This window comes from Cotesia glomerata, linkage group LG9 (assembly GCF_020080835.1).
Source record: "Cotesia glomerata isolate CgM1 linkage group LG9, MPM_Cglom_v2.3, whole genome shotgun sequence".
NCBI classification, from domain to species: Eukaryota; Metazoa; Arthropoda; class Insecta; order Hymenoptera; family Braconidae; genus Cotesia; species Cotesia glomerata.
In genome coordinates, this window is record NC_058166.1 from 14,533,223 (window position 1) to 14,554,331 (window position 21,109).

At 24.6% G+C, this 21,109-nt stretch overlaps 1 protein-coding gene across 5 annotated transcripts in view; it reads left to right on the forward strand.

The window, feature by feature from the left end:
• Nucleotides 1-6,934: 6,934 nt before the first annotated feature.
• The window catches only part of LOC123271298 (probable JmjC domain-containing histone demethylation protein 2C), a 193,680-nt gene continuing 179,505 nt past the window's right edge, over nucleotides 6,935-21,109 (forward strand). For 3 of the 5 annotated variants that reach the window (XM_044737580.1, XM_044737582.1, XM_044737581.1), the window contains exon 1: nucleotides 6,958-7,600. In XM_044737580.1, coding sequence (XP_044593515.1) covers nucleotides 7,442-7,600 — 159 coding nt within the window. In that variant the 5' untranslated portion in view covers nucleotides 6,958-7,441. Of the gene's footprint in view, nucleotides 7,601-21,109 lie in introns of all 5 variants that reach the window. The other 2 variants (XM_044737585.1, XM_044737583.1) reach the window with 2 other exon arrangements.

Genomic DNA, 21,109 nt, shown 5'->3' on the forward strand with positions numbered 1-21,109 from the left:
ACTTTTAATTATTATTAATTAAACAAATAACTAATTAATTTTATAATTTAATACAATAATCGAATTAAAATTAAAGAAATCAAATATTTATAACAATAAACTATGTGTAAAAACAAAAAAGCTATGTTTACCATGGTCCAAGGAACAGGATAGCCAATCTAGTCAACGAACGCTGCCAGGATACTAACTTCTTCGAGGTTTCACTATGTATCTGTTTTCATAACAAAGATCAAAAATACTAAACAACTAATTCATGTGCAATATCACCAATTTCATTTGAATTTTCATTATTTATATTTATATTAAATTCAAACATCACTTAAAATATATTATTGTTACTATTAATGTATTAATGTTACCGATCAGCGTTCTTTTGCAATAAATAAATAAATTTTTTTAAACCCTAAAAAAAAATGTTAAGAATTTATACAATATTCTATCAACTAATATAATTATAATAACAACTTCTTTATAAGTACAGTTTTGTAAAAAATTTTCAATACTATATTCTCTTAACTTAAAACTATTTTATGATGTTTCCCTTCTAATTAAAGCAAGAAAATAAAACGAAATAATTTTAAGTATCACACTCTTTCATTGCTCTGTCTTGACTAAACACACTTCTAAATTTTATTCGCCCCTTCAATTTTTTTAAAATATATCCATACTTTTTTGCCGGTGGTCAAAATTTCCTTGAATGTGTCTTCAAGATCTATTTAAAATTTTTCTTCAGTCAGCATATTAGAAGATACTTAGAAATAAAGTAGTATAAAATCATTAAATTTTCTTAATTCAATAATTTTGCACGAATAAAAATAAAAAATTTTGTTACCTTTTTTGCCGTCAAATATTAATTTAACCTACAGTTATTTAAATAAAATTTAATATACTTCTTAATAAATGATGCTGAAGTTAGCTGACAACTGTCAATTTTTTATATTTTTTTAACAAATCATGATTAATTGCAATCACAATAAAAAAATGCTTTATAAAAATTTCCACTAATATTTTTTCATAAATTTTTATATGTAGAATTTTTGTAATCAATTTTTTTTCATAATAATTTGACTGCTATAAAATTATAAAAAATTCACGAAATTGGCAGACACTTGACAATTTTTTAATTTTTTTTGAATACTAAACTAGGTTTAGAAAATTATATACAAAAAATTGCACTTGTAATTTTTTAGACCTTTTAAAGATGGAATTTTTTAATGACATTAAAGTTAGCAGTCACTTAACATTTTTTTTACTTTTTTTTAACAAATAAACTTTTTCCAAAAAAGTATTTTTAAAAAATTACATTTTTAATTTTTTTAAATTTCCACATGTCAATTTTTTTTTATAATTTTTTGCCAAAATTTATTTGTTAAAAAAATTCTTAAAATTATAAAATATCTGCTTAATTAATTTTCATAATTTTTTAAATAAATTTTTTTTACTATAATATATTAGGTAAAAAATTTCTAAAAATTTTCAGACGTCTATCAATTTGTCATAAAAATTTCTACAATGCTAAAGTTAGCCGACATTTTTAATTTTTCTCTTTTTTTTTTTTTTTTTTTTCATTTGTTAAATTAGAACTAAAAAATATTTTTTAAAAATTGCACATAGTTTTTCAAGTTTCTTACAAATGAAAATTTTTCTTTATTTGTTTGTAATAATTTTTCAATTAAAAAAAATTCTAAGAATTTTTAGATGTCGGCTATGATATTAAAGCTAGTTGTCACTTGACCATTTTTCAATTTTATTTAACAAAAAAATTTGTACCGAAAAATTATTTTTAAAAAATTGCATTTGTAATTTATTAAAATTTCTAAGTGTCAATTTTTTTTTTTTCATTTTTTTTATGCAGTAATTTATTTATTAGAAAAATTATTAAAGTTTTTAAATATCTGCTAAATTAATTTTCATGAAAATTAATTTAGCAGATATTTAATAATTTTTAGAATTTTTTTTACAGATAAATTATGGCAAAAAAAAAGAGAAGAAAAAATTGACATGTAAAAATTTAATGACATTAAAGTTAGCGCAGTCATTTGAACAAACAAATTTGTTCAAATAAATTACTTTTAAAAAATTGCATTTTTTGTTTTTTAAAATTTCTTTATGTCAATTTTTTTTTTGTCAAAAATTTTTCTGTTAAATAAAATTAAAAAATTATCAAGTGACTGCTAACTTTAATATCATTTAATTTTCATATGTCGGCTAGCTTAATTTTCATAAAATTTCTAACATCCGTCAACAGTGTCATCTTAATAATCTTAAAATTACAAAATGTCTGAAAGTACTTACAAGCCAACGACATTTTACTTAAGTAACAATATAAAAAAAAAAAACAATAATAATAACAAACATAAATAAAAAAAGTGCCATTCGGCAGCCGAAATGGAAGTAGATTTCATTTTTTACTTATTAATTAAAATTACGATTAGATTTTAACGTACGATTTTTTTTTGTAATCATTAGACTCAAAGTTTACACAGTTATTATATAAAATTTATTATAATAAAGGAAAATTACGTCATGAGGACAAATACAATAGATTTTTATGAAATCTACTAAAAAATTTCTTAAAAATGATCATAAGATGGATATTTTTTGTTTTAGAAAAAAATGAATGCACATAAATTGAAGCTTAATTTCTCAGCTTTTAGATGCATTTTACAGAAATCGAATATCTCGACGCATTTAAAAGTTATTTGAAGAAAAAGTAGTGAAAGTATCAAATTTTCAAAATTTCAGAATTTTGAAATGCTGTAATTTCTAAACTATTTAACCGATTAAGCTCATATTTGAACTTGACCTTCCTAATAGTCTATAGAATAAGTATGTTGAGTTTAGTTCAGATCTCTTGAGAATTCTTCACGCTATTGTCGTGACAAGCCGCGTTATATGTAATAACTACATGTATTTTCTGACTCAGATCATCGAGTTAGGTCAAAATATAGTAAAATTTATGGAAAATTACGTCATGAGGACAAATACAATAAGGTAAAAGCCCCAATTATTGACGGGGGTCTAAATATTGACACCCTAAATTATTTTTAAATATATTAAATTATCTGTAATAAGAATAACGATCAAATAAATTTTTATTAAATTCTAATTAATTAAAAAATTGAAAAAAATCACATTCAGTTCAAAATATTAAATATTAATTATTAAAAAAAAATAAAGAGCACCAGTTCATCAAATCAGCTTACGAGCGTCTATTTTCTTAACAACTTTGGTTAGAAAAGCATTTTTTTTAACTGCCGAGTTTAAATTAATTTTTTCATGTAATTATATGATCTATTTTTTTTTTTAATTTACAATATATGAAATATTTATAAAATTAAATAATCGAAATTAATTGTATGCTTTACGATATTTAAATAATGGGAGTCAATAACTAGTTCGATATTTTTATGGTGAATCCCATATTGACAGCCAGTCAACAGCGCTATGACGCCTTTTTTTTTTAAGTATAAAATACGTTATATACGCGATTATATTCAAGGCTTTTAACTGTCAAATAACTCGGCGTGTTTTAGTGTTAAATAAGTTTTTAAATAAATTGTTATATTTTTCATAATAATTATTCATTCATAGAAATTATTATTAATTAACTTTAATAATATTGATTACTTTATATCAAGTTTTTGATATTTAAATAACAATATAACCAAATGATTCGACGCATGTGCAGTAGGGGCGTCAATAATTGGGGTTACGGTACGTCAATAATTAGATCAATCAGTTTTTTAACCCGTCAATAATTGGTGTATCCAGATCATTTTTATTTATTATTACCAGGATACAAAATTACTATACACTGATAGAAGGATTTGTTTATAGTTAAAAATATTTGTTAATATTTAACAAATCATTTATTAGAGACCACTTTTTAGTCCTTAACAAATATTTCTTAGTATTTAAAAAGATTTATTAATATTTAATAAATGAATATCTGATTTATTAAATACAAACAAATCATTTTAAATACTAAGAAATATTTGTTTGATACTAAAAAATGGTCTCTAATAAATGATTTGTTAACTATTAACAAATATTTTTTTAATACAAATAAATCCTTCTATCAGTGTATACATACAAGATATGCACCTATAGAGGTGTTATAAAAAACACCTGTACATAGACCTAGAAAAACAAAAACTTATCAATAAAAAGACTTAATATTAAGAAGGGTTTACATTTTTTCTCTCTCTCGCCCTCTATTGGACAAACGAAAGTATCTCTGTCATACTTGTACAACAAATGGAATCTTAAAACGCATTTTATGCATAAATAAATGAAAATTTTCCAAAAAAGCGCTTCGCTCTTCGATAGATAATTTAATTATCTATCGAAGAGCGAAGCGTTTTTTTTCCAAATTTTATCACATACATGAGAAAAACACGTTTGAAAATCAACTATAAACCGCTCTTAATATATAAAGTATCATTTTAAAATGAAAAAAGAAAAACAAGAGAGCATATTATGATAACAAAAATGTAATTATGAAATTAGATATCAATTGATGCTATCCAGTGAAATACTTTTTTTTTATTAAGCTTATTTTTTATATTTAACGACTTTAAAGTCTGAGGTAGTTTATTAAAATACTTAATTGCTATATATTTAGAATTTTTGCGCGAAATATTTTTATTAATCTTTGGTAATTGTAAGGATTTAGCTCTAGTTTTACCCTTATAATCATTATATTTTTCTTTACAGTAAGAATAATGATAACATAGAGACTCTGCAATAAACTTATTTTTAATTCCCATTATCGGAGTTTTATCATCTTTATCATGTAAAAATCGGATTAATTTATTTTGAGTATTCATTAGCACTTTCATTACATTTTTATAACTACCTCCCCCCCCATATATTTAATTATTTAAAATTAATTAGTAAATATCACTGATTATCATTTTAAAAAAAGAAATTGATTAGTTAAAACATTACTGAAGACATTACTACAAACAAAATTCATCGATATTTATATTTGATTGCTTAAAAAAAATGAAATCATAACTTTGTCTCTTATAGCGTCAATAATTGGGGCTTTTACCTTAAGGTAAAGTACCCAGTAGTTGAACAGATTTCAAAGTAAAACATATTTGACTCTACTTTTAATATATAAAGATGTAATTATTAGTTCAAATTAGTGATTTTGATGAAAATGTAAATAATTTTAAATTGATTGAAGCGCAAAATAACAAAGATAATTGGTTATTTATATTTTGACAACGTTTTTAAAAAAGACTATGAAAGGAGTAGTAGTTGAACAATCAATTCTGACAAGCCGCAGTAGTTGAACACTCCGGGAGCAGTAGTTGAACTAATAAAATATATGGCAATAGGCGCACCAAAAATTTTCAACGTTTTATTGAAATATCAAAAGAAATATAAAATATTATTGAATAATATTAAAAATAATACTGTGAATATTTAATATGTTCATTTAAAAATGATAAATATTTGTATTTAATTTTTTAATTACATTTTTTATGAATGACAAAGCAAATTTTCAATCATAAATCAAAAAAACTCCACTCAAAACGTTCAATAATTTTTAATTACACTAATTTTTAGTCATAAAACTTATTTAAATTGCAGTAATTAATACAAATCACAATTCTGATCACTAGTCTATAAACCTATTAGAGGTTATAGTGCTGCTAAATTTATACGGCCTCAGCCTGTTCAAGTTCTGGGTACCACTTTAAAAATTTGGAGGTATAGTTGAACGCTAAAATTTAATATAAAAATTATAGTTTATGTCTTTGCAAAAAATATATGTTATTCAGAAAAGACTGTTTCATTAGATGGTACAATTTTTTTTACTTAAAATGATGATATACCGTTTTTTTGACTGATTGTTCGGTTTACGATTTAGTACCTTTTTCATGAAAAAAATAGCATCTATCGACGATTCTCGACATGTCAATTTTCAAGTTAATAAAAATATAATTGTTTTGATTTATAATTGAAAAAACTTACAGAAATAAATTACTGTATCATTTAATAATTATAATATGCGCATATTACTCATAATAAATTTACGGATTTTGTATTATAACAATTCGAAAAGTCCGTTCAACTACTGGTCCCATTTTTACAAGTGTTCAAGTACTGGGTACTTTACCTTAGATTTTTATGAAATCTACTAAAAACGCGGGAATTTAAAATGTGTTATACATAGTGATACGTACGAAATGGTTAGCTGGTTCATCAGCGTGAGGTGCGCGTGTCATGGCGGGAGATCTTTTCCCCCTCCAGGACTCCTTCGTGACACAAAGTACCACCACCAGGACAGCGCACATACCACACTGGTGTGCTATAGAGTGTAGTTGGGTTCGTGGTCGTTGCTGTTGGTCGTTGTGGGTATCCCCTCCTCCACCTCCCTCTTCTGGCGGTCCGCTACCAGCACAACCAGCACCAGTACCAGCACGAGGTATCGTAAAGTGAGCGCTCGCTCGAACGAGCCAAGTATAGTAAGTTTCACGTGAGCGAGAGAGAGACCGAAGGCGAATAACCAACCCAATGTACAGTGTGTAGTATGGCTGTATCTCAACTCCCTGCCTGCCGTTCGACCCGCAGTGCGCGTTACGCGATATCGCTGGACGGTCATGTGTGTATGTTACTCTCACGTTTAACACCTGTACCGTTTTCTCAAGTGTCGTGCTACCGTTATCATCCTTGACTCTATATTACAGTGATGTGGTACATTCTACAACGGTAACATTTTAGTTATTAAACCCGTCATAAGGGCTTGGTCCATTTTTTCTTAATTAATATTATTTATTATTATTATTCAGTGTCTAAATCTTTAGTAAGTATTTTTTCATCTTGTACTTTTTTTCTTTTGCGTTAAATTAATCTAAAATTGTATTTTTTTAGATTTTTACTTAGTTGAAAAAAAAAAAAAATGTTTGTGAGTTTTTAATAATTATTGAACTTAAATTAAAAATAAATATCAAGAGACCAGAGAATAAATTAAAAAAAAAAAGACTACTGACTTAAAAGATGGCCGAGTAAGGAATTCTTAAAATAAAAATAAATATTTAAATAAATGACAACTGTTAATCTATTGAGCTTTCATCATGACATGAAAAATAATAATAATAATTATATTTCTTCAAGAACCTGAAAATTAAGGTAATCTTTACAGTGTTTTTCATGCGCGCGAATTGCGAAATAAGAAAATAGATTTTTGGCGGGAGACGCTAATCTGCTGATACAGTTGGTTAATTTTTTTTTATTTATTTTGTTACTAAAATTGAAAGTACTGATTGCTTGAAATATCATGAAGAAGATGACTTTCATACAGATACACTGGATTTATTTGGATTTAATGTTATTTGGCAATAGTTTTATTAATAGTGATGTTAATGTTGATCTTGTGGATTAAATATAGAATAATTAATATTAATAGTGGCTTAAATGTAATATGGCGTACAAGTTTCGTGAGGAGATCGTGGGAAAGAGGTTCCTATCAGTGAGTAGTGATTTCTCCAAGTCTAAAGTGAATAAAATCAGTGAGTGGGGTTGGAGATCGGGGGTAATACGCGCTGCTAGTCACAGGGATAATAATTGCCATGATCTTCAAGTAAGTTTTTATCTATTTTTAAAGTTATAACCATCTGAGAGATTTTATTTTAGGAAAATTCTTTGAGAACCTTCACTGAACCACTAGGAAACACACTTTGTAAAATGTTAATTGATGCAACTCTACAGAGCTAATAGTTATTTATAGATACATTTTATTTAATGCACCTCTAACTTATTATACTCGAGTTTGAAGGAGTTTCTATTTTTTTAAAAATTATACTGGACAGCAAACAGCTGAATATTCTTTCGTTTTATTTAATAAATAAATAAATTAGTATCAACTAAAAAATAAAAAAAAAATTAATAATGAAAAAATTTTATGAAAATAAAATTAACAGACAGCTGACAATTTTCAGAATTTTTTTTTATTAATAAAATTATTACAAAAAAATTAAAAGAAAATATTCCACATATAAAAAATTTGAAAAACTATACTTGCAATTTTGAAAAAATATTTTTTTATTGATAATTCAATCAATAAAAACAAAATAAAAATTTTTCACTGTCGGCTAATTTGAGTTTATATTAATAAAGTTAGCCGACATTTTTGATTTTTTGATTTTGCTTAATTTATTAAATTATAACTAAAAAGTATTTTTAAAAAATTGCACTTATAGTTTTTGAAGTTTTTTACAAATGAAAAAAATTTTTTAATTTTTTTTGTAATAATTTTTTTAATAAAACCTGTCAGGTGTTAGCTAATTTCCGTATAATTTTTAAAATAAATCCGAGGTTACTTTAACCAGAAAAATAATGAAACCATGTCATGAACTTTTTTCAGATTTTTAATAATTTTTTACTTGGAAAATCAAAAAGACGATTTATTTATGATGCTGAAATTATCAGACAATTTTTTTAATAAATAAATTATTGTAAACAAAATTTTTTTAATTAAAAAAAATATCAATGCAATTTTTAATAAATATTTTCTCAATATTAATTTATTTTTTAAATAAAAATAAAAAATTATCAGATATCTGCTGAATTTATCATATTTATGTAAGTCTCTTGAATATTTCAATTTTAAAAAATTATTTTTTAAATCAAGCTAGGTAACTTTACTAAAAAATTTTTTTTTGTAAATAAAATTTAAATTAACAAAAATATTTAAAATTATTTAGAACTCAATGACACCAGTGATTGAAAAATGAAAATTAAGTTAGCCGACATCTAAAAATCTTTAGAATTTTTTTTTATTGAAAAAATTATTACAAAAAAATGAAATAAAATTTTCATTTGTAAAAAACTTGAAAAACTATAAGTGCAATTTTTAAAAAATATTTTTTGTTCTAATTTAATTATTAAAAAAGAATCGAAAAATTAAAAACGTTGAACTTTAGTATTATGATTGAAAAATCCATGTTTGTACACTGATAACAGGATTTGTTTATAGTTAAAAATATTTGTTAATATTTAACAAATCATTTATTAGAGACCACTTTTTAGTATTAAACAAATATTTCTTAGTATATTTAAAATGATTTGTTTGTATTTAATAAATCTGATACTCATTTATTAAATATTAATAAATCTTTTTAAATACTATAAATTATTTTAAATACTGGGAAATATTTGTTTAATACTAAAAATTGGTCTCTAATAAATGATTTGTTGACTATTAACAACTATTTTTTAATACGAATAAATATGAAAATGAAGTTAGCCGAGATTTCAAAATTTTTAGAAATTTTTTATTGAAAAAATTTCAATTAGACAATTAAGAAAAAAAATTTCACATGTAAAAAACTTGAAAAACTATAATTGCAATTTTTTATAAATATCTTTTTATTTGTAATTTAATTAATAATAAAAATCAAAAATTTTTAGACTGCTAACTTCAGTGTCATAAATAAATCCTTTTATCAGTGTATAAATTATTATATGACACATGTTAAAAAAAATATTGATCTATATTAGGAACTGGTAGGCGCTGGGAAATAATTTCGAGTGTTATTATAAATGCTCAGTTGGTTACAGTTTAAAAATAATTTATTTTTTTTTATGATGATGAAAAGTAATTCGGAGATTTTAAAATGTTTATAAGTTGACGGTGCACTTCTGGCGAACGATATTTTCCAATTATAGACTCGGAGGTCGCGATTACGAGACATAACGCACACCTGGATGTTAAGAGTAAAACACTCGTTCAAAGTTACTGCTACTTAAAGCCGATGCTGGTGATGGTTTTTTTTTAAATATTATTTTACAACGCTAAATTATTAAAACTCACGACTCACGAAATAGTGTAACGTGCAATTTATATTTTCTGTTGTCTACATACAGTAATAGTCTAGACTACAGTTTATAATGAATTGATGTTGCAATAACGGCTTTTTATCCATCAGTAGTCATTTGTTAAGAAATAAAGAGAGAGAAAAAAAATATTCTTAAAAAGTACTGTTACAAAAATGACCAGTGGAAAGTGATTGAAAGAAACTTGTGGAAAGGAACAAGTCATCGTACGATGCTAATGGGATTCTGCTATATATTTTAATAGATGTATGTGTATGTAAAATGTAGAGTATGGACGTATATATAATTCTATGTCGTTGTTATTTAATGTATACATGTAAAATACTCGAGGCCAGGAAAAACGGGGATTCGCTTGTGCACGAAATCGTCACGGGTCGATGGTCAAATCGATAACGACGATGCTACTCAAAGTCGCCTATGTTATTCTTACTTTGATGTTCATTATTTTTTATTCAAAATTATAAATAAATAAACACCAACGCCAGAACTTTTTAAATTCGTTTGAAAAATACTCATACAATTATAAATTGTTTCACAAATACGAACGAACAACAACATTAATAATTGAATTCTGTTTATGAATTGATAAAACGACAATTATTATCATAGATTAATATTACGAATCGCTTTAATATTCAACAATCAATTATTTGGATTAAAAAAAAATCACAATGAGCATTGTTGCCTTTTTAAAATAATATTTATCTTTACTGATATTTAAATCTGTTAAGTTTTTGATCTTATTTTGTTCTAACTACAATGATAAAAAAAAAATAACTTGATTCAAGAGAAAAAATCTTGACCCAAGAATACCATTTCAAAGAAAATAAGTTTCTTGAGTCAAGACATGATTCTTGATTAAGGTAAATTTTTTTTCTCTTGACTCAAGAAAATCATTTTCTTTAAAATTGTATACTTAGTTCAAGATTTTTTTTCTTGAATGAAAACTTTTCTATCAGTGTAATTAACTACACTTCTTATTTAGATGAAATTTTGTATTGAATTTAAATGATAGGATATATTTAAAAAATTTTAAATCATTATATCTAAAAACAGAAAAAATTATCAGACAATTTTTTATTGTTCTTTAAAAATATACTAAGTCAAGAAAATTATCAAAAAACTATTGCATTTACAATTTTTTAGAGGTCTTAAAGATAGTATTTTTTAAATAAATTCATTCTATAATTAATTTGTCTGCAAAATTCTCAATTTTAGTATCATAAAATACTGTAAATAAATTGAAGAAAATTTTTAAGATAAAAAAATTGATCTAATTAGTCATTTAACATTTATTTTATGTTGACATTTAAAAAGTTAGATTCTTTATTCCTTTTTTGTAATGATGAACACAAAATTTGTCTCAATAATTCAACATATCGACGTTCTAATTAGCAAATTGTTTAACTCCATTTTAGAGAATCTTCCATTTGTACGAAAAAACAATTAGTTCAAAATTTATTATCACTTTAAAAAACTATTTAATATTTAATAGAGATAATATTTTGGTTTGGATCATTCGAATAATTTATAATTAGACTATTGCTACATCAAAATATTAAAAAATCACCCTCTAAAAAATAACAAGTTAGACCAATTGCTAATTAAACCGTCGATATTTTACTGATTTTACATAAAATTGTTAACTGTACATTGTCGACTGTCATTTTTTTCTTTATAATTTTAACAAGAAGTATAATCCAAGTGACTATCTAAAATTGTTATTTGTTAAAAAAATTACTCAATCGATTTATCAAAAGAATTTATCGCTATATGAACATGCAATTTTTTTAATTTTGTTCTCAATTTAAAAAAAAAAAATAAATTCTTAAAAAGTCAATAAGATTGTAAGGAACTAAAATAATATTATTTCGGTTAAATAATAATAATAATAATAAATAATCTCAATAATTGATTGTAGTCACTTGAATAGTTTTTATTGAACATGCTTGATAAAAAAAAGTTAATGTTACAAAATTTTATGGCTATGTTAATAATATTAAAAAAAAAAAATCCAAATTTTAAATTGATTAAAAAATATTTGACAAGTAATAAAAAAAATAAGGATTTTATTATATTTTAAAAGTTAACAATACTTATTTATTGTAGGTTCTGTTAGTAAAATTATTACTTGACTACAATATCATAAAACCACTTGAACTTAGAGACAAATTCTAAAAATTTTATCTTTTAGACATAAAAAAATTTTTTACCTAGCCACGACAATAAAATCTTACGCACTTGTTGAATGTCTGACCCAGTAATCATCCAGGACTCTGTTCCCTACGCCAGATACTCATCTAATCGTAGAGCTCTGGGTTTAAAGACTCGAGTCTGTTCCATTTGGATAAAAAAAACTGGAAATAAAATAGAAGAAATAAAAAAGATTCGATAGAAAAAAATCTCAACAAAAGGTCAGGTATAAATTTTCTGGCCCCATGGTTTTTCCAAGCAACTTTATCTGTTCTGGCTCTCCACCTACTACACACTAGGTTGCACTAGCATTACATTACACAGTCTAGGTCTATAGTCTACATACTCTTTTATTTTATATTTTTTTATGTGAGTCTGAATAGCCGCATAGTCAGGTAGGCGAAAGGTATACATCTACATACAAGAAAAAGATAGACTTAATATATATACATATATTACATACATATAGCGGAGAAGCAGAGAGCAACCGAGCGTTCGAGGCTTCTCGAGCACGAACCGGATGCAAGAACCTCGCGTTCCGATTTCTCAAACGCCCCACGGACACAAAACCAATCGATGATATTTCCAATTTACATTTGTTCATTTTCTTTCTCCAAAATTAGCAATTAATTTTTTTCAATTTATTCATCGGAATTTGTATTTATTATTGATTTTAATGTTTAAATAAGAGGGTGTTTTAAAAGTTACTTCGCATTCAATAATGGAATTTGTTTGAAAACAAAAAAACAATTATAAATACATTTATATGTATAAAAGATGAAAATCAAGTATCACACAAAATTAATTATATATTGAGGGAATAAAATTACACAACAGGACGTGTATCGATAGGTCGAATCTATTGAACCGTGTATTGAAACAGGAATGTGAGTCCATTGTACATTGTGTCGTGCATTGATACACAGTATCGCTTCGTATGGTCATACTTCCTGTCAATGTTTATTTTTTTTTATTACAGTTTAACTTTTGTTAACATTTCTGAATTTAATCGCTTAATTATAAAAATGTCTTTGAATTTTTTAAGAAAATTCACTTATAAGTTGAATAGAGAAAAATATATCACAGTTGGCAAGAGATGTTAAAATATGATTGAAAAGTATGAGAACTTTAAAAATTTAAACATTAAAAAAAAATAATTTTATAGAAAATACTCAAGTACACTGAGAAAAAAAAGTACTACTCTTGAGAAAATTTTCTTGTCACAAGGATATATATTCTTGATAATTTTTAAGAATATATTTTCTTGTCTCAAGAATTGATCGAATTATTTTTTATTTAATTCAAGTGAACCTATTCGTTTGTTAATCTATCAAAATTAATGCCAATATTTTATTATCATGATAGATATTGATAATAAAATATTGGCATTGATATTCTTTTGTCAAAAATTCAACATTTATTTTAAACGATTCTTGAGGCAAGAAATTTTTTTCGTGACAAAATTTTTTATTTTTTTTCAGTGTATGAAATTTTTTATAATATTAAATTGTCAATAGTGCTTTTAATAGAACCATTTGTCACTTTGATTAATCTCAGTAAGATTTACGGTAAACTAAATATTTTAGTGCAAAAAAAGAACAATTTTTGTTCTACATATTTTATTTAAAGTATTTTGTAATTTCTTTTCATTGAAAATTGTTGGTACAATTTAAAATAAAATCACACGATCCAGATTTTCCTTAAGAACTAGTACGATTTTTTTAATAATTTGAAAATGAAGTTCTTGAATGATTACCTAATGAAATTAATCAAAATTTCTAAGTTATTAGACTTTAAAGTAAAAGTTTTGGGTGTAAAATTTTAAAATTAAAACATTTTTATGCTTTACAAATTACTAGACAAAAAACATGCAATTTTTTAATATTCAATATTAATTATACGGAAAATTCGCTTGAAATTTTGTTTATACCAAAAGAAATGAAGTTTATAAAAAAATAATTCTTAACCCTCGGAGTACACACCTCCGAACAGAATTTTAGAGTACACACGGGGTCAAAATGACCCCACTTGACTTTCGAAAAATTATATCTCAGAAACTATGCTTTTTATGGGAATTCAGGACATTACATTTTTACATTAAATTTTTGGTAAGTAAAACAACACCGATAAAAAAAAAATAACTTGACTCAAGAGAAAAAATCTTGACCCAAGAATACCATTTCGAAAAAAATACGTTTTTTGTATCAAGAAGAAAAATTCTCGAGTCAAAAAATTATTCTTGATTTAGGTAAATTTTTCTTGTCTCAAGAATTTTTTCTCTTGGCTCAAGAAAATCATTTTTTTCAAAATGGTATACTTAATTCAAGATTTTTTTTTTTTGAATGCACTGATAGAAGGATTTGTTTATAGTTAAAAATATTTAATAATATTTAACAAATAATTTATTAGAGACCACTTTTTAGTTCTTAACAAATATTTCTTAGTATTTAAAAAGATTCATTAATAAATATTTAATAAATAAATATCAGATTTATTAAATACAAACAAATCATTTTAAATACTAAGAAATATTTGTTTAATACTAAAAAGTGGTCTCTAATAAATGATTTGTTAACTACTAACAAATATTTTTTAACACAAATAAATCCTTCTATCAGTGTGAAGTTAACTTTTTTATCAGTGAATGCTCTTTTGAATACAATCATTATTATTCTGAATTAAATAGTTTGTAATGTTGAAAAAATTAATTAAAAATGAACCTATTTTCGAGAAATAATTTAGGATAAAAAAATTCTGAGGTCAAATGACCTCCAATGTATTTCGAGGGTTAATAGTCTGTCATATTTTGGAGTTGTAATTATATTTTTTCGATGGAATTTCAATTTAACGATAAAAAAATTTTTTTAAAGTAATTAATAAAATTCTGATCAATTTCATTATTTTTCTCATTATACATGCACGCGTAATTTTAATTCAAATTATCACGTTTTTAATTAAAATTGTTTAAAATAATTATAATGAAGTAAATTGAAGTTAAAATTTTTAATTTAACACACGCTGCTATGTATATTTTTTAGACACAATTTTACAAATTACAGCACTTCTGTGAGCAGTAAATCATATTTAGTACAAAAACCAACAATGTGTCAATGATACAAGAAAAATATCGATAATTAAATAATAGAATATGTTCTATTTACTTGTTTCTAAAGTACAAACTGAACCACGTGCTCCAATACACGATTGTGTCCTCGGTGTGTCGTGGTAGGTTTTCTGCTTATACACCTGCCAAGTTCACCGTTACTCAAGTTGCGGCATGTCACGAAAACCATTTAAGGTGTCGTCGCGGTTTGTACGGATACACCGCAAATACTTTTTTATTTAATGTTTAATTCATACATATTTTTTTTCTTGTACAACAATTTTAGTTTCCGACAGTTTTACTAAAATTATTATAATTTCTGTTGACACATTAATTATCTCTTAATAATTTTAAATTTCCATCGAAGATTAAATAAATTAAAAACTCAATTTTTTTTTTTACACTGAAATTTTTTTAAGCGTTTTTTTACCCTTATTTTCTTGCGAAATTAACCAAGTTGAGAGTAGAACCGACAGCTTCTTGACGTCGACGTCCGGACGACTGCTAGCATAAATACATCTGCGTGTCATGACTTTCGTGCCCTCATCTTTAAAAGTAAGAGAAGAGAGTAGACAGGTAAAAGAAAAATAAAAGGGAGAAAGAATAACATATACCATTTTCATACTTCATACTTACTTACATACATTAAAAAATTTTTTTTCTACTTCAAAAGACCAGAGATGACATTTTAATTATAACACCGTCCTTACATCTCTAATATTATTTTAAAAAAACATAATTCACTTAAATCTTATGCTCCATTTAACACGAGGAATTTCAATATATATCTCAAGATTTCCGTTTCAGTTCTCTGTTTTTAAAAAAATTTTTTTTTCTTGCCTCTGAAACTGAATTTATTCCGTACATCCGTGGGGACTTGTCCGTGAGTCCCCAAATGGGGAATATCTTCGAGGTTATCGACCGATCGGTTATGCCCTCAAATTTTTTCTTTAAAATTTACTCACGAAAAAAAAAACACGTCAGCTTAATATAAGTTTAGTATTTTTCTTAGAACAGATAAAATAAATAAATTTTTATTTCTATTTTGATATTTTAAAAATTATTTAAATAAAAACTATCACAATTTTTCAAAGTTACAGAATGTGAACAAAAATACAAAATTCTTTACATATTATCATTAATTATTGTTAGATCAAGTTGAACGACCTCGTTATCTCGACAGTGAATTAAAATCCTGAAATAAAGTATTTCAAGTCGATTTAGCTCGATTTTTGCATTTTTTACAATATATTTAATTAATAAAAATCCGCCTTAAGTTCATAAGTTAAAAATTTATCAGAAAGTTTTCAAGATATAGTTAAATATAAATTTTTTTAGTTGCGTTACTTCATCGATAAATGTTACGTAACAACACCCACGTCTATAAGTCCTTATGTGAGAATGTAACGCGAGTTATTTATTTTGAAGCCTAGCCTCCACGGTCAAAGTTTCTGATTGGCTAGTAGTACCTTGATATCAGTTCTACTAAGACCAATATATGTTTTACTTTTATTATCTTACTGATCTTTTATTATGTAACTTTTAAACATTGATCTTACAATATTTCTTTAGATTAATTGTTTCAACTTGATCTTTTTGTATTGAATTTTATTGTTAATAACAAAAAAATAAGGAATTATTTAATTTCATGGTCTAGAATATGTTAACCCATAATAAATGACCTTTAGAATTTTGGATAAAAAAATTTATTTTTAAATTGTAAATGAATGAAATTGTAATTTAAGATAAAAAAAATTTTTTTCTAGAATTTTTTTTTATTGGATACTTGAAAAAATATTTAAAAATTTTATTAATATTTCCTGTCTATATATAATAAAAAAAAATTTTTTTTTTTTAATGTTTAATCCATATTATTAAGAGAATAAGAAAAATTTTTTTTCCAGGATAGTTATATGATAAAAACGGTTTTTTTTTAGTGAAATTTAGTGTCATTGCAAAGGTCTTGACTTGAATTTGTGCCTTTTTAAGGTTTCATATCATTCTCAGCGATAGTCAATTTATTATGATAAGTATTTAGGCTGCAGTCGAAAATGCTCTATTTCTAGATACTTTATTAAGAAATTACCTTTTATCTTGTAAAATATTGACATTTTTAAAGATATAAGCTTATCCTGATTTTACACTCATCAAGAGCTTTCATTTGAGTACCCACATGCATTTTTGACATATTTTTCATATATACATATATATAACGTATATAATATATGAAAAATTGATGTGGGTACTTAAATGAAAGGTTTCGATGATTGTAACATCAAGATGAGCTTATATTTTAAAAAATGTGAATAATTAAGAAATGACTTAGTATCTTGTCAACTAATGATATTTTTAACGATATAAGCTCATCCCGAGATTACACTCATCGAGATCTTTCATTTGAGTACCCACATCAATATTTCATATATTTTATATATTATATATATTTATATATGAAAAATATATCAAAATGCATGTGGATACTCAAATGAAAGCTCTTGATGAGTGTAACATCGGGATGAGCTTATATCTTTAAAAACGTCAATATTTAAGAAAGTACAGTGCAATTTAACAAAAGTCATTTAATAACGCAAAATTGTAATCTTTTATAGTTTACAAGTCGTGGCAGTCACATATAGACCGTAAGGTTACTAGTTTACAATTATTTGTCAGAAAGTGACCGTAAAATTAATTTTAAAAAATTCAATATTTTTTTAATTTCATTTTAAGAAAAATTTCCGGATAAGATATTGAAGAATGTTACTCTAATTTTTAATAAAACTGCTTTTATTAAAAAAAATTTGTGCATTGATTGATTTTAGAGGCATTGATAATCAATTTTTACGCTCCACTGAAAAATAATCTTGAATGATTAGCATTAAATACAGTAATTTAAGAATAAATTTAACCATGACATCGAAATATTTGAATCAAAATACAATATATTATAAACTTTAATTTTTTAACGTGAACGTGGAAGTATTAAGCTTAAACAAGAGCTCAAAGCTTACAAAAAATTGTGCTGGATTACAACAATAATATTTTTCAAGTTTTAAATTTCTCTTAGTATGGTTAAGCTTCATGAAAAAAAATAAACAAGTACCAAGCTTAATTTTTTACGGTGCTTTTGAATTAAAAATTAATTTTGCTTCTTAGTTGGAATAAATTTAAAAACTTATGAAGACTAAAAATAATTAATCATTCATTTTATGATAAGTAAAACATTTTCTAAAACTTTTAACCAGCTTTCGTGGAATCCAGGTAGTCACACCAGTTACGATCGTCACGGTATTTTTCGAACCAACGAAATCTTTCCTTGTTAATATTTAAATAAAATTTATTACAATAAATTTCAGGGTAACATTTATGTACTTAACGATTCTAACAAATTCATTCTTATTATACATATTGGGGATTTATTTTTTTTTCTCTGCTAGTTTTCTTCCTTGTATCGCTTTTAAGAAATTATTTACAATGAATGTTTGTTCAGTAATCAGCAAATCTCTGTCTTATGTTAAAATTTTTCTGATTCCGTGTATAATTATAATACAAAATTTTCGGTATTATTTTTAACATCATCTGTTTGAATTTTAGTAAAATTTTTTTAGACAATTTAAAAAATTAAAACGATTTATTGTGTTCTTTTCTTATTGCGCAACTAATAGACAAATTTCAGTAGATTTCAATAATATGTTGCTCTTTATCAATAGCTCCATAAATAAAAAAATAATACACATTGCAGAATTTAATCGAGTAGCAAATATTTTCAGTATGAAGCTTGATTAAATTATTGATAAATTTTTGAATTATCTCTTATCAAAATCAGTTAATTATTCGCTATCAGATTGTAAAAAGCAACTATTTATATTAATATATTTTATTATATGTTAACGTTTATACAATATTTAAATATCGAGGTTTTTAATTTAAATATTAAGTGAATCATAACATTTCAACTCGAAAAAGCAAAGCAATACATGAATTTACATTAATATATTGACGGTTCGAGTTTGTATGCTTATTTAAAAAGCATACTATGATTTTTGGTGATTGTTTGCAGTGTAGTATTTTTTCATGCTATTTTTGAATAAAGTAAAAAGTATTTTTTTTAAAATACATTAATATTAGTTTTACAATTGAAAGTATAGACCCATTCAAATTTTCAAATTTCACCTTTATATTTTTTATAACAAAATAGATATTCAAATACTAAAAATTTATATTTAGTTGTAGAAAATATAATTTTTTAGTTATATTTATTTTAAAAGTATATAAATTGAAAGATAAATTAATTCTTGTAGTTATCAAATTTTACAGGAGTACTAAAAAACAATTAAAGTTGTTGTTTTGTTCATTTGAAATATTTTTATTAAAGAAAATAATCATTTAAAAGTGTATAAAAAAGGTTTAAATTTTTGTTTACATTTTTCAAAGTATTTATAAAAAAAAAAAAAAAAACAGAAAATTTACATTCGAACAATTATTTACTAACAATAAGAAAAACCACATCTTCAAAGTTCTAAAGTTAGACAGTTTTCACCGGTTTAAAATTAAAAATTAGAAATTTAACAAAATTATAAGTGCGAATTCTTAAAAATATTTTTTTATGATTAATTGGTTTTCAAAATTCCAAAAATTATTAGATGTGTGCTAATTTCAGTATCATACACTGAGAAAAAAAAAACACTTTTACTCAATTATCAATTTATTGGTTCAAAAAACTCGCTGACGATCAAATATTCTATTATTATTAATTATTAATTTCTGAAGAGAAGAACATCAATATTTATCTTTGGATAATATATAAACAAAAGAATACCTTTATTTAAATTAAGCAAAAATTATTTTTTGCCCTCCGGGCGGAAAGTGGCAACTTTCGTCCCGCTGCGCTAAACTAAGTTGCCGCTTTCCGCCTTCGTCGGACAAAAAAATAGTATACACTCCTCGGGAAGTAAATAAGAAAGCCTCAGATTACATGTTTGTTGACCTCGGCTTCGCCTCGGCCAACAATTACATGTGATCTGAGACATTTCTTACTTTACTTCCCTAGGTGTGTAATATACTATTCAATCAATTTAACAATTTCTTGAAAGTGTATAAAAAATTTGACATTTCGACGTTTGAAACTTTAGTTTTCTAAAAAACAATTTACAAAAAATTGCGGAAGTATCTCTGTCATACTTGTACAACAAATGGAATCTTAAAACCCATTTTATAAATAAATAAATGAAAATTTTCAAAAAAAAGCGCTTTGCTCTTCGATAGATAATTTAATTATCTATCGAAGAGCGAAACGTTTTTTCCAAAATTATATTTTAGACATGAACAAAACATGTTTGAAAATTAACTGTCAACCGCACTTGTAAATTTTACTTGATTCAAGAATTTTTCGTCTTGATTCAACACAGTGAAACTCTTCAAAATTATTTTTTTGGTTCAAGAATTTTTCTCTTCTCAAGAATCAAGTCCATTTTTTAGTAGATTTTATAAAAATCTAACTATTGCAGCCGTCCTCATGGCGCAACTTTGAAAAAATTTAGTCGTTTTCTGACTTAGTTTGTCGAGCTGAGTCAGAAAATGTATATAGTTCAAAAGTTTATACATGTATGTATTTATATATATATATATATATATATATATATATATATATATATATATATATATATATATATATATATATATATATATATATATATATATACGATATAACGCGGCTTGTCAGCACGATAGCGTTTTCAATTTATAACCGATTCTTCTCAAACTCAACATGCTTTATCTATCGATCAAGAGCAAGGTTAAGTTCGAAGATGAGCTTAATCGGGCGAGTAATTTGGAAATGACAGGATTTTGAAATTTTGAAAATCGTAAAAATTGATGTTTTTACTACTTCAACTTGGTATAATTACTGAACTAGACAAGATATTGAAATTCGGTAAAATGCATTGTAAAGCTCTATTAATA